General features: G+C 32.1%; 1 protein-coding gene across 4 annotated transcripts in view; it reads left to right on the forward strand.

Moving 5' to 3' along the window:
• The window catches only part of LOC134831205 (protein split ends), a 70,789-nt gene that overhangs the window by 45,534 nt on the left and 11,899 nt on the right, over positions 1 to 13,356 (forward strand). For 3 of the 4 annotated variants that reach the window (XM_063844873.1, XM_063844875.1, XM_063844874.1), the window contains exons 2-3: positions 6,997 to 7,320; positions 8,766 to 12,733. In XM_063844873.1, coding sequence (XP_063700943.1) covers positions 6,997 to 7,320; positions 8,766 to 12,733 — 4,292 coding nt within the window. The remainder of the gene's footprint in view (positions 1 to 6,996; positions 7,321 to 8,765; positions 12,734 to 13,356) is intronic. The other variant, XM_063844876.1, reaches the window with a different exon arrangement.

A 13,356-nucleotide genomic window follows, 5' to 3' on the forward strand; every position in this document is an offset into this window, starting at 1 on the left:
AGCATTAGAGCATTAGGATGGGAATGATTTTGAACCATTTTTTAAAATATTCGGAAATTTATTTTAAAAATTTTGATTGAATTTTTTTTTAAAGCAAAAATTATAATTTTTCACTAAAAGTGATTTTTAAGAAATTTTAAGATGGAAAATTTATTTATTTTTCTTAATGAAAAAAAAATATTTAAATTTTTTTAAAAATGCTCTTTGACTCTAAAAAAATAATTTTCAGTCAAATTTATTGAAAAAATTTTTCAGATTTATATTTTTTTAAAATTATTTAATTTTTTTTATTAAAATATTTTTTTTAAATAAATTATTTAAAAATAAAAAAAAAATAATTTAAATTAATTATAATTAAAAAAATAATTTAATTTAACTAAATACTTTAAAAATAACTAAATAAATTAAAAAAAATTTTTTAAATTATTTTTTAATTAATTAATTTTTTATTTATTATTTTTTGAAAAAAATCTTAATTCTTAAGGAATCTTGAAAAATTCATAAAAAAATATTAAATTTCTAACTGAAAATTATTTTATTTATTTTTTTTTCAATGAGCAAAATTTAACATCACTTAAAAATTTATAAATGACAAAAAATTCAATATTTGAAACTTTTTTAATTTTAAAATGCAAAAATGTTTTATTAAGTCAAATAGGTATTCTTTCTTTTATTCAATTATTCAGTTTTTTTTATTCTGTTAAAAAAAACAGTAAAAAATTGAATTTTTCTTCTTTTAAAGCCGAAAAATTAACTTTTAAGCATTTTTTAAGATGTATAAAGAAAGGTTTTCATTGAAATTCTTTTAAAAATTTCCAATTCTTAAAATATTTTTGGCATTTTTTTCTCATTTATGAAAATATATTAAAAAAATTAATTTTTTTATTCAAAAACTCCAATTAATGAGACTTTTTTTGATCGATTTTTTGTTAAAAATTTCACTTCAGAAATAAATTTCAATAAAAATAATAAATTTTTCGTAGAAACAACGCAAATCCTAATTGCTACTTTAAGCCAAATGAACCCTGTCTCACATCCGCTCGTGGCACATGCACACCATCATTAAATAAAATATTTTATATACTTACTTCTAAAAAGTTTTTTGTGTGTACGTGAAAGTGTACGCCATCCAGAGTAATCTCTCATCAAATATAAATTTTTCAAATGGAAGCCTGCGATGCGCATGTCCTGATGGCGGTTTATATAACGAGCGACTCGAACACACTCGAAACTATTTACTCGACGACGACGACGACGATTCCCTTGTACATAAGCTGATGTCAACAAAAACTTTTCGAAAACATTCCTGTGCTGCAATAATAATCTGTATTTGACACGAGAGCTGTGCCTCGTCTGTGAATGAACGGGAGGGGAATAGCTCGGCTGCGTATAAAATGTTACAACAATAACAATATAAAAGCCCAGGGACTGAAAAAATATCCTCGTACAGTCGAAAATAAACAATATCATGACTCATACGACGCGTTATGTAGTCACAGCCGAAGCGCAGCAGGCACATACGGATGTAACATTACTTTTTTCTCTGTGCTTTTTTTTTGTAAGTGAATGCACCATCATTGGAGGTTCGTTTACTTTTCAACTATTGTAAAATTTATACGCAGACTTTTTTCGTCGTCATTACTTCCAAATGTTTCGTGTGTGTGTGGGACGGAGGGAGGGAGTTTCGGTACAGGTGCGCCATCATCCAAAGAAAAATCATCGTCATCATCATTAGCGTTGTTAATCTAAATTGGATGTCATCAGAGTCGAGTTTTAAAGAGCGCTCGTTCATTAAACTCCGAAAAACTTTTGTGTAGCCCTCAAGTGAAATTTTATGAAAATTGTGTAATTTAAGTACATTATCCTTGTTATGCTGCTGCTGCTGCTACGACGTGCAGTTGCGATGGAAATTTTCAATCCAATATGATCCTCATGTGTCTGGAAAAAAGATTGATGAGTTTTTGTCATGATATGCACACATAAGGCACGTGCACAAGCGTTTTATTATTATCTGATGTGATGTGACGTACTTACGAATTTTATGCCTAATTTATTTTTGGGGAAATTTCACAGGATGGACACTTTTTTGTTTGGTTGATTGACACTTCTGAAAAATTAAGAAAAAAATAATTGAAGTTTAAATTTTCACAAATCCAAAAAAAAAAATAATTTTTTATTCAATTAATTCCGATTTTTTTTTCTTTTTATGAAATTTTTAATAAATTTTCCTTTAAATTAATTAGAAAAAAAATTATTTTTTTTTTAAATTTTAAAATTTTCATTAATTATTTTCTCATAATTATTTTATTATTTTAATTTAATTTTTTTTTTTCAAATCCAAAGCAAATTTTTCTAAATTTTTGAAATTTATTTTTTATTAATTTTTTTAAATTATTATTTATTTTATTAATTTTACTTAAAAATTTAAAAAAATATAAATTTTAAAAAATTTATAAAAATTTTCTTTGGTTAAAAAAAAAATAAAAAATTAAAAAAAATTACTTCGGAATTTTCTTAAATACCTAAATATAAAAAAAAATATTTAAAAATATATAATATTTTTTTTTCTCAAAAAATATATAAAATTTAAATGGAATTTCAGTCAAAAAGAATTTTTATTGTACAAAATCTTAATATTTTTTTTTTATTTTAAAAATATTATTTTTTTAGAGAAATTTAAAAAGGAAATTTAAATGTAAATTTTTTATGGAAGAAATTTACGAAAATAAAAATTTTAATGATTTGTTGACAAAAAATAATTTTGAAATCTGTTTTTAAAATAGCAAAAAAAAATCTACGCTAGATGGCGCTTTATAAATAAAAATCATTAAAATACGAAAAATATTAGAAAATTTTGACCCAAAAATTGAAAACAAATTAATGTTAATATTTTTGATAAAATTTCAATTTAAGTTTTAAAGAGACTAAAAAATAATTTTCATAAAATTTCATAGTCACCCTAAATAAAAATTTGTTGTAATTTTCTACCCAACGCGTACAATTATTTACACCTAAAAAACTGATAATGAGCCCAATTTTGTTCCGACACTCCGTACAAAACGAGGTCATTCAATAAAAGTTCTCAATTCAGTTACCTTCCTTCCAAAAACAACTGCAACTGCAAATTTTTACGCAACTCACATGAGACTTGCCTCGACTTGCAAAAACAAAAAAAAAGCAAAATAAAAACAAATGAAATTAAAAATTCATACAGAGCCATTATTGCATTAGCCTAAATTTGTCTGCCATATTTTTTGTTTTGTTAGCAATGCAACGCAACGAAAAATAAAAAAAATAAACGAAAACAATGCCTAATACATAATCATGCTTTAAAGCTCTCGTTGCTCGTTATTCGCATGTGTACAACGTGTCTTCGGAGCGTACACATGCAATGCAATTGTAAAATGGTGTGGATCACCTTCAATAAGTTTATTTACCTATGATCTAGAAAATAATGAATGTAAATGTTCGTGTCATGTTGCCTATTATAGCTCTAACGAATTCTAGCTCTTTTTTCGTCGACTCCGCTCGTCGTCATGTGAGTGTAAAACGAGGTAAAATTACGCTTTGGTATTAAGTGATGTATGATTGGCTTAGATAGACAGATTTTGGTATTGCCTCAAGGAATGCCTGCCTCGCTCGCTTGATAGTTTAAGACACATTAAAGCCGATTAAGTTTGATAGATTTTATTAAATAAATCTTTTTTTTTTCGTTTTTTCGGGTTACGCTGCACGTTGAGTAGTTGGTTGAGTGAATGAATGGAGACAGCGAGACATATCAAGGGTTCTTTTTTGAAAGGCGATTTAAATTTAACAGATAAAATAATTGAAGAATGTTCTCTGTGGAGATTTTTTTGTGTGTGTTTGAAACGAGTTTTTAAATTATTTATTAAGAAAGGCTTTCGGCAACCGCAGATTTATCATTATAGAAAGTCATTAAATGCTATTTTGTGAGAAATTTGTTCAATTTTTTTTAGAATTTTAAATAGAATTTCATTAAATTTTAGTTAGAAAAAGTTTTTTTCAATGAAAAATTGAACAAAAAATAATTAAAAAGTCTTTAAATGTAAATTAATATTCAATTCAGCTGAATTCAGCTTTGCTGAATATATTTGAAAATTTGTGCTGAATTGCGAAATTTATTTTTCTGATTTTTTTATATTTTTTTGTTAACCTTATAAAGCTCAAAAAGTAAATTTGTTATTTTTTATTATAAATAATTTACAAAACATAAGAAAATTGTGAAATAATTAAAATTTTTTGAAGAATTTATGAATTTTAAAAAAATTTCGAATTCAGCAGATTAATTTAAAGCAAATTAATAAAGTCAATATATTAAAATTAAAAATAATTAATAATTTAATAAAAAAATTTTTTGTACTATAATTTGTTTAAAAAAAATATTCTTCAGTATAATTTATAAACTTTAAAAAAATTCATATTCAGCAAATTTTTCAAAAAAAAAAAAAAAAATCTATAAAAATTAACAAAATTTAAAGTTTCTTGTATTAAAAATTGTTGGAAAATCTAAATTTTTATTCAGCACTTAATTTTTTTTATATTCAGCAAACCTGAAATTCGCTGAATTGAGTGCTGAATATAATTTTTTTTCTTTTAATAACAAAATAATTTTAAAAAATAATTTAAAATTTAAATCTTAGAAATTTTTATACAAAAAAAAAATTGAAAAAAATCTGCTGAATTAAAAAATGTTAAAAAATTTAAATTTTTATTCAGTACTTAATTTTTTTTATATTCAGCAAACCTGAAATTCGCTGAATTGAGTGCTGAATATATTTTTTTTTACTTTTAATAACAAAATAAATTAAAATTAAAATCTTAGAAATTTTATACGAAAAAAATTTAAAAAAATCTGCTGAATTGTAAAAAAATTAATAAAATTTGTTCAATTTTCTCACAAAATAACTTTTTTTTGCATCTTTCTCCCAACTCATGCATTTTTCGGGCGTCATTCGGCAAAGCGAAAGGAGATTATCATTTCTTCTCCAAAATAATTTATTTAAATATTTTTTGCCTTTTCCTCATAATTCATTCACTCATCAACAGCAAAAAAGAAGTAGAAGCCAAAAACATTCTCTTTCAAATTTTTTTCTGTTGTTTTTGTTTTGTTTCTTCTTTTTTTCAATGCCAACCAACCAATCATCCAAACAACTACGAGAGATGATGATACAGTTCCAAAATTATTTATTTTAATAAACAGGAAGCCGATATTTTTTGTTTGTGTGCCTTTCAAAATAGCAGCAACATTCGATAAAAATGCGAAACGTTATTTTTTTTTTGCATAATTTATAAGTTTCTTTTCCTGGATCCGTGCGGTTTTTTATTTTTTTTTTATTTTTAGTGAATATAAATTAGTAGCTGAGCCTAAAGTTGAGTGGTTTTTCGTGTATTTGTGTGAGTTTTTGTGAGAGAGACTCTTATTAACGCAATCGACAAAAACAGGTTTGGTCGAAAAAAAAAATAAAAACAAGTAAATGAGATTAAACTGCATCGCATGCATGCTGCACCTGTGTGGGAGGAGAAGTGTGAGTATGTTATGTAACGTTGCAGTTTTTTTTTTATTTTCGGGAAACGAACATTTTTGTACAATTTTTCGAAGTAGGTACATCGATCGATCCGTTAATTTTTTTTTTTTGTACATAAACCATTTTCATGTCACAATCCATTAAAAAAAAAATGAAAAAATGTGTCACTCGAAGGTTTTTTTTTTTGAAGAATAGCAAAAAAAAAAAGTTGAAGTCTCGCAGCAGCAGTTATGGCTCCCCTCTTAATTTTTTTTTACAAATCCTGTGCAAAAACACTGTTAAATGTCACCTTTTCTTTTTCTTTTTTTTCCATTTTTCTCTTTTCCATGCAAACATTCCAGATATGGCCGAGTACAAAGTGTCAAAATTATTACGCCGCCCCAATCGTCGTCCTCGAGCAGTTCTGTGTCGTCCTCATGCACCGTCGGAACGCCGCGCAACGACGACATCGAGCCCACAAGTGTCGCCACGAACGTTCTAATCGGCGGTAACCACACGCCAAACTCAATTTCGCCCTCGGACGAGCACCATTCGCACCATCATCATCATCATCATCATCATGGGTCCGTTGGGACGACGCTTTGTCTTTGCGCAACGGTGTCTTTCATGGATATCAAGTCGGCGAGCAAGGCGCATCACATGGAACACAAGCTAGACGACCGGATCCTCACGACGGAGTATTACGAGCCGTCGATTGTGACGAATGACGATGACATGGGTGTCGCAACGGGAGGATCCGCGACGACGACACAGAAAAATCTCATTATAAATAATAATAATAGCAGTAGTAATAACAATATTAATGGACAAAATGCATCTTTACCACAGTATTCGGCGTTGGCAACCGTCAACACGTCATCTTCCTCCTCCTCTGCGAATAACTTAAGTAATAGTAGTTGTAATAAAGTACCTGGGGAAACAATTAGTTCTCGTCGATTTTCAACCAGTCATGGGTTAGTACACATTTCACATACAAATCCGTATAAAAAAATTCGTTGAATTGATATTTTTGCACAAAAGTAGATTTTTTAGGTTCTGTAGGATTCTATTTCTTTCTTTCCTTATTTTTTTTTTACTCGTGTGTTGTAGAAAAACGTAGAAATGGTAATTTTTAGTATCTCAGTGTTCGAACTATCTCTGAAAAAAATAAATTTCGAGATGAAAAAGGAAAAAAATCGAGAAATGACACATTTTTTGATCATCATACCTCATAAAAAGTCACCCATCATCATTAATTTTGCATGTTTTTGTTCTAATTTGGGATAATTTGTGTGTTAACTGCATGAAAAATGTTAAATTTTAAGATTTTAACCACAAAAAGTTTTAACAAACATCGCTAAGTCTATATTTTTATCCAATTCTTTTCTTTCCATGTAAAAAAAATGCTTGCATTTGCCAAAAAAAAATTAAAAAAAATAATCTCACCTCACAAACCTCCTGCAAAAATCAGATCCGATGACCATTCCTCCTCACACGGATTCGATCGAAATTTTTACAGTCACACAAAGTCACGGGACGCTCGCTCCTCGCTTCTTAGTAGTAGTTGTCAGTTAGAGCCGTGCATTGACAACGCGAATTGCGTCCATCACACATCGGCGGGCAGCGGAAGTCACCCTTCTGCGCTCCATCGACGCGCCTCCATACACGGAAGTTATCACGGCGCTGCAGCGTCGTCGCCCAGCAGCGCATCGGATGTCGTTGTGGTGCGCGGAAGGGCCCGAGACAGGCATTACACGTCGAATCGCAATGGCGCGTACTCGACATGTGTAGATAGGTAAGGCAAAAAAACTTTTCTCCCCGCATTGAACGAGAAGGAATTTGAAGTCGTCGACGCTCGCTACTTTTTTTTTCTCACTTTCCTGAATTTTTTTTTATTTTATCGACTGAATGATGCCTAACTTTTTATTTTTTTTTTGTTTCGTTTAAAATTAATTTCTAATCGCATCCTTTCTTACTAACTTTTTTGTTCTTTCTGTTTTGTAAATAATTTTATGTTTATATTTTTTCACTTTTTGCACATGCACACGAGCCATTTCATGTAAATAATCTAAAAAATAAAATAATAAAAATTAGGCTTGTCTACAAATATTTGACTTTTATCAAGTCAAAAAATTATTTAAAATAAATAACATGAAATATTAAAAAAAAAATAAATTTTTAAAATTAAAATTTTCATAAAATCAAAATAAATTTTTTAAAAATTAAAATTTTAATCCTAATTATTTTTTTTTTTAATTTTTCAAAGAAACTTATTTTTTTAAATTATATTATTTAAATGATATAAAATAAAACTTAAAAATTGAAAAATATTTTTTAAATTAAACATTTTGAATAAAAATTTTTAAGATAAAAATTTAAAATAAAATTTAAAATTTAAATTTATTTTTTTTTAATTTAAAAAAAAATATTTTATATAATTTTATAATTCAAATTAAATTTGCTTTGAATTTGAAAAAAAAAACATTTAAAGAAAATATTTTTATTTATTTTTTAATTAAATTGATCTCAAATTGATATTAAAAACAATATTTATTTTTTATTTTAAATTTTTAGAAAACGTTTTAAATTATTAAAATTAATTCAAAATTTCAAATTTAAAAAAAAATATTTTAGTTTATTTTCATAACTTAAAATTAAAATTTTTGATAAAAATTTTATTTAAAAAAATTTTTTTTTCTTCAAAATGTTTAATTTAAAAAAATATTTTTTTTTTAAATATTAAATTTTAAAACAAAATTTAAAAATATTTCTTATGAAATATAAATTTGATTAAATTAATTAACTTGAAAAATAAAAAAAAATAAATTTAATTTTTTTAAATTTTCATTAATTTTCCAATTTAATTATACCTAAATTAAATTATAATTTTTAATTAAAAAAAAATTAACTTATTTTTTAATTAAAATTTTTTAAAATGTTTATAAATTAAATTAATTTTTTCAACAAAATTTAAATTAAATTAAATTCAAAATGAATTAATTTAAATTATTATTTTTTTATTAAAATTTTAATGTAAAAAAAATATTTTTTTTAATTTTAAAAATTTATTTGAATGTAAAATTTTAATTTAAAAATTTATTTATTTTTTTAATGAATTTTTTTAGTCAAGGCACAATATTCAAAAATAAAAAGGAGAAATTATTTAAAAATTTTTTTAGGTCAAAATTTCAAGAGCAAATTTTTAAAATTTGTTTTTCTTTTCTTTTCTCTCATTCGCAGATCCACGCCCATTGGTCATCACAGAATATCCTCCAATAACTGGTATGAAAGTTCGAGCTCGTCGTCATCGCGCAACTTATACGGAAGTACTATAAAGTCAGATCCAGCGTACGAATCGCCGCATCTCGAGCGCAGTAACAGCACCCGAAGCGACTTACTCGACGCCTCAAACAATTCAAAGTCGCGTCATCATTCGTCGTCGTCGTCGAGCGTCGCGTCACACAATCACGCGCGTCACGCATCCTCGACCCTTAACAACAACGCCTCCAACGTCCCGTCAAACTCTGTGAATTCGTCGTCGTCGTCGTCGCATCACAACAACACGTCGTCGCGTCACGTGACGAGCGGAAGTAGCGCAAAAAAGAAGAAATCCCGTTCGGGCAGCGGAACCCCCTGCAGCACATCGAGTCGTTCCCGTTCGCATAGTCGAAGCAGTTGCAGTTCGTCGAACAGCGATTCGTCAAATGAGTCGGGCGGAAGTCCCGTACCCGGAAGCAGAAACCTACAATCAGCGATTGGCGCGGCGCCCATTTGCACGAATTCCTCGAGCAGCAGTCTAGCAGGCAGTTCCGCCGGCAGTTCGAGCAGTCATCATCATTTGGGCGACGATACGCGATCTTTGGCGATCCGTGTGCGAAATTTGCCCGTGCGTTCGAGCGACACAAGCATCAAGGACGGCCTCTTTCACGAATACAAGAAAAACGGCAAAGTCACGTGGGTAAAAGTTGTCGGCACAAATATCGATCGATACGCGATTGTGTGCTTCAAGAAGGCAGAGGATGCCGAAAAGGCCCTAGAAGACTCGAAAGACAAGTTATTTTTTGGCTGTAGAATTGACGTTGAATTATACCAAGGCTTCGATTTGCAGGACAGCGATTTTCGCGCATACGAAGCCGAACTGGACGAGTACCATCCGAAGGCAACGCGAACACTGTTTATCGGCAACTTGGAAAAGGATATCAGTGCGAGTGAGTTGCGCAAATATTTCGACAGCTTCGGCGAAATCATCGACATCGACATCAAGAAGCAGGGACTGACGGCCTATGCCTTTTGTCAGTACGCCAATATCGTGTCTGTGGTGAAAGCGATGCGGAAAATGGATGGCGAGCATCTCGGCAACAACCGCATCAAGCTGGGGTTTGGCAAATCCATGCATACGAACTGCGTGTGGATTGACGGCGTCGCCGACACCGTTTCCGAGAACTATCTCATCAGTCAGTTCAGCAGATTTGGACCTGTAGAGGGCGTCGTAATCGATCGCGAACGCAAATTAGCCCTCATTACGTTCGAACAGAACCAAAATGCGCAATTGGCGGTAAAAGAAATGCGCGGCACGACGCTACGAAGTCGAAAAATCCAAATCGATTTCGCGTCACGTGAATGCCAAACCGCATTTTACGAGAAATTAAGCAACAACAAGAACAAGGGCGTTTCGGAGAGAGCATGCAGCTTCGAAACAACCGTCACAGTACCTGGATCGCGATCATACAACAACAGTAGTCGATACGAAAATGCATCTTCGACATCGTCAACGTCATCTAGTCGAGGTCGGGCAGCGTCTTTTAGCCGACCCAACAACCCCTTGAGCGGCGCAGCATCGCCGTCGAGTCAAACGAGTGTCAAACCGCGACAAATTCGTTACACGTCAACCACAACGGACTATTATAGCACGACAAATGATGCAAATGATGTGTTATCCTTGGCACACGATCGTCGAATCCGCAGTTATGACGAGTTTAGTCAAGGATCGGGCGCCTCGCACGAAGATTTGTACGAAGCGACGTCGACAAGCGGCGGTTCGATTCGCGGCGGCAGTTTGAGTCGCGATCACGTCGAATCGCCCCAATCTAGATTAGGTTCTGTTATTTCTTCTGTTGGTGATAATAGTAGTAATTTACATATAAATAATAGTTGTAACAGTAGAGTAGCCAATAATATTGACGAAACCACCCAACATGGCGTTACAGGATCAACGAACGCCCCCAGCGCGACAAATAGTGTTGTTCGGAGACGCGGCAGTGAAACGCAGGGCGATATCAAGCCTTTGTTACGCGAACGATCGCACTTGTTGGAACAACTGGAAGAATGTCCCTCGAGTGGCGATGAACTTGTGAGTCCGAAGAAACGACGATATGGCAGCAATTATGTGATAGATCACTCAACGACGACGACAAATTCGACGAACAACCATCATCATCACGAGAATAACGTCGTCGGCGGCGGCGAACACAACAACATGCCAAATAACCATCATCATCATCATCATATGGCGCATCCGCATCGCAAGGGCGTCGAAATTCGCCGATTGTCGGAAGCGAGTTTGAAACAACACACCGCAGCGTCGCAACTGCATTCAAGTAGTAGTACAAATAATTCTAACTGTAATAATAATAATAATAATAATAGTAGGAGACCGTCCACAGATAGTTTATCACGATCCTCTTCCATAATCGATCACACATTCAGCGGAAGTCTGACAAAAAGGCGAAAAACATCCGCGGCGCTCCCGAACGACGATCATCATTCGTCGAGTGGGCGCGGGCATCGCCTCCATTCAATGCATTCGCACGAAGCTTCGGGCGGCGAAAGTGCCGATGGATCACGTCCCGGCACTCCGCTCTGCGACGAACCCAGCGAACCGCGTCGCATTCCCCGTGAACGATCTCATGAACCGATGGTGTTGCCATTGCCCAAATTTGCCGAACAATTTTTCATCAAGTTACGCGCTCTGCAAAAGGAACAGCAGAAAGACACCTTTCTGCCGGCTGCACTGCAATCACAAACCTCATTTCCTTCGTCGTCGGGCGCGACGGGACAAGTTTCGAACCAACAAACGCCCCCTACTGTCCCGCTGGCGTTGCAATCGAGCACGAATATTCCCGCAGCTGTCTCGAATTCTAGTCTGAATGCGACGTCAACAACTCTCACGAGTCCCACAAACACGATTTTTTCGCCCAGTTTGAGAACTGCGACGACAAATGTCCCAATTACGCTTAATTCGTCATCATCGACGACGACAACGTCGACTGTTGCTTCAACAACTGAAGCAAAAACGACGACAACTGAGCCAACAAGTCCCAATAACACCGCCACGACTCGTCCTCCATCGTTGCCAAGCTCGAATTCGAGTGATTCGGAGACTGAAGTACGAAATCCATTGTTGGAAGAATCTTCGCTCGAGGAACGTCTTCGCGCCTTGGATGACAAATACGAAAAATGGAGCGGCGGAAGTTCGCATCGTCGATCCCATGGTGAAAATAACGGAAATTCCGCCGGTTATCGTCACAAATTACTCGAACTCGATGTCAAAGAGGTTCAACCTTCGGATATTGCGAAGACTCTTCTCGCGAAAAAATCCATTTTTGATGATGATTCGCGTCGTTTGGAAAATATCGGCGACAAATACGAGCCCCGTGAATTTTCGAATTACGCGAGGACGATTCCCGCGGTCCCGCTTGTCACAGCGACGAGTGCCATTCCAATTCAAACGAAGCCCGCAACGCCTCCCATTGTGACGCCTCCTGCGGAAAAAGCGGCAATTCCGACGCCGCCCCTGCCCGCTGTCGTTAATTTGAGTCAAATTCATCAGCAGCGACTTGTGGGAAGTAATTCGCCGATGCGAAGTCCGCCCTATACGAGTCCCTCGAGTGCTTCGAGTGGCAATGGAGCCACGACGCCGGTCATTAAGCAGCTGCAGTATCCGTTCCCGTCGCATCCGCCAACTGCGGGAAGCACATCGACGACAAATACGGCGACAACAACGACCGTTTCGAGTGCGGATGGCACGAAAACGAGCGCGAGCACGGCGTTGCAAAAGTCAAATTCGTTGCCGGATGCCTCGAATGCGAGTAAGACAACCATGGGAAATAGTACAAATGCCACGAGTAATCGGGTGTTGACAAAGTCGACATCGTTGCCCGCTGGAACGACGCAAAATGAGACACAGAATGTTGAAACAACTAAAAATGGTAAGTTTAGAAAGTTATTAAAATTGTTAAAAATGTTTTCGATTTCATACAAAATATTTTTTTTAAGAAATTTTTACATAAGATTTTCTTTAAAAAAAAAAAATTAAAAATAATTTTTAAAAAATTTAAAATATTTTTTTTAAAATACATTGAATATAAAAAAAAACATTGAAAGAATTTTTAAAAAAAAAAAATTAAAAAATAAAAAAAATAATCAAAAATTAAAAAAAAATAAATATTTAAAAAAAAAAGGATGAAGATTTAAAAATTAATTTAAAAATTTGAAATTTTTTAAGTTTTAAAAATTTTAAAAAAAGAAAAAATTATAAAAAATTTTAAAAAATTCAAAAAATTCGAAAATTCATAAATTAAAAAAAATAAATATTTAAGAAAAAAGGATGAAGATTTAATAATTAATTTGATTAATTTGAAAAATAAAAAAAAATTGAAGAATTTCAAAAATTAAATAAAGAATTAGAAAAATTGAAAAAAAATTAAAAATTTAAAAAAAAAAATTAAAAATTTGAAAAATTTTTAAAAATTTTAAAAATTTAAAAAAAAATTAAAAAAAAAATTTAAATTTAAATTTTTTTTTTAATCGTCGTACATTTTTATTTTTAAAA

Source organism: Culicoides brevitarsis, chromosome 2 (assembly GCF_036172545.1).
Source record: "Culicoides brevitarsis isolate CSIRO-B50_1 chromosome 2, AGI_CSIRO_Cbre_v1, whole genome shotgun sequence".
Classification (NCBI taxonomy): Eukaryota; Metazoa; Arthropoda; class Insecta; order Diptera; family Ceratopogonidae; genus Culicoides; species Culicoides brevitarsis.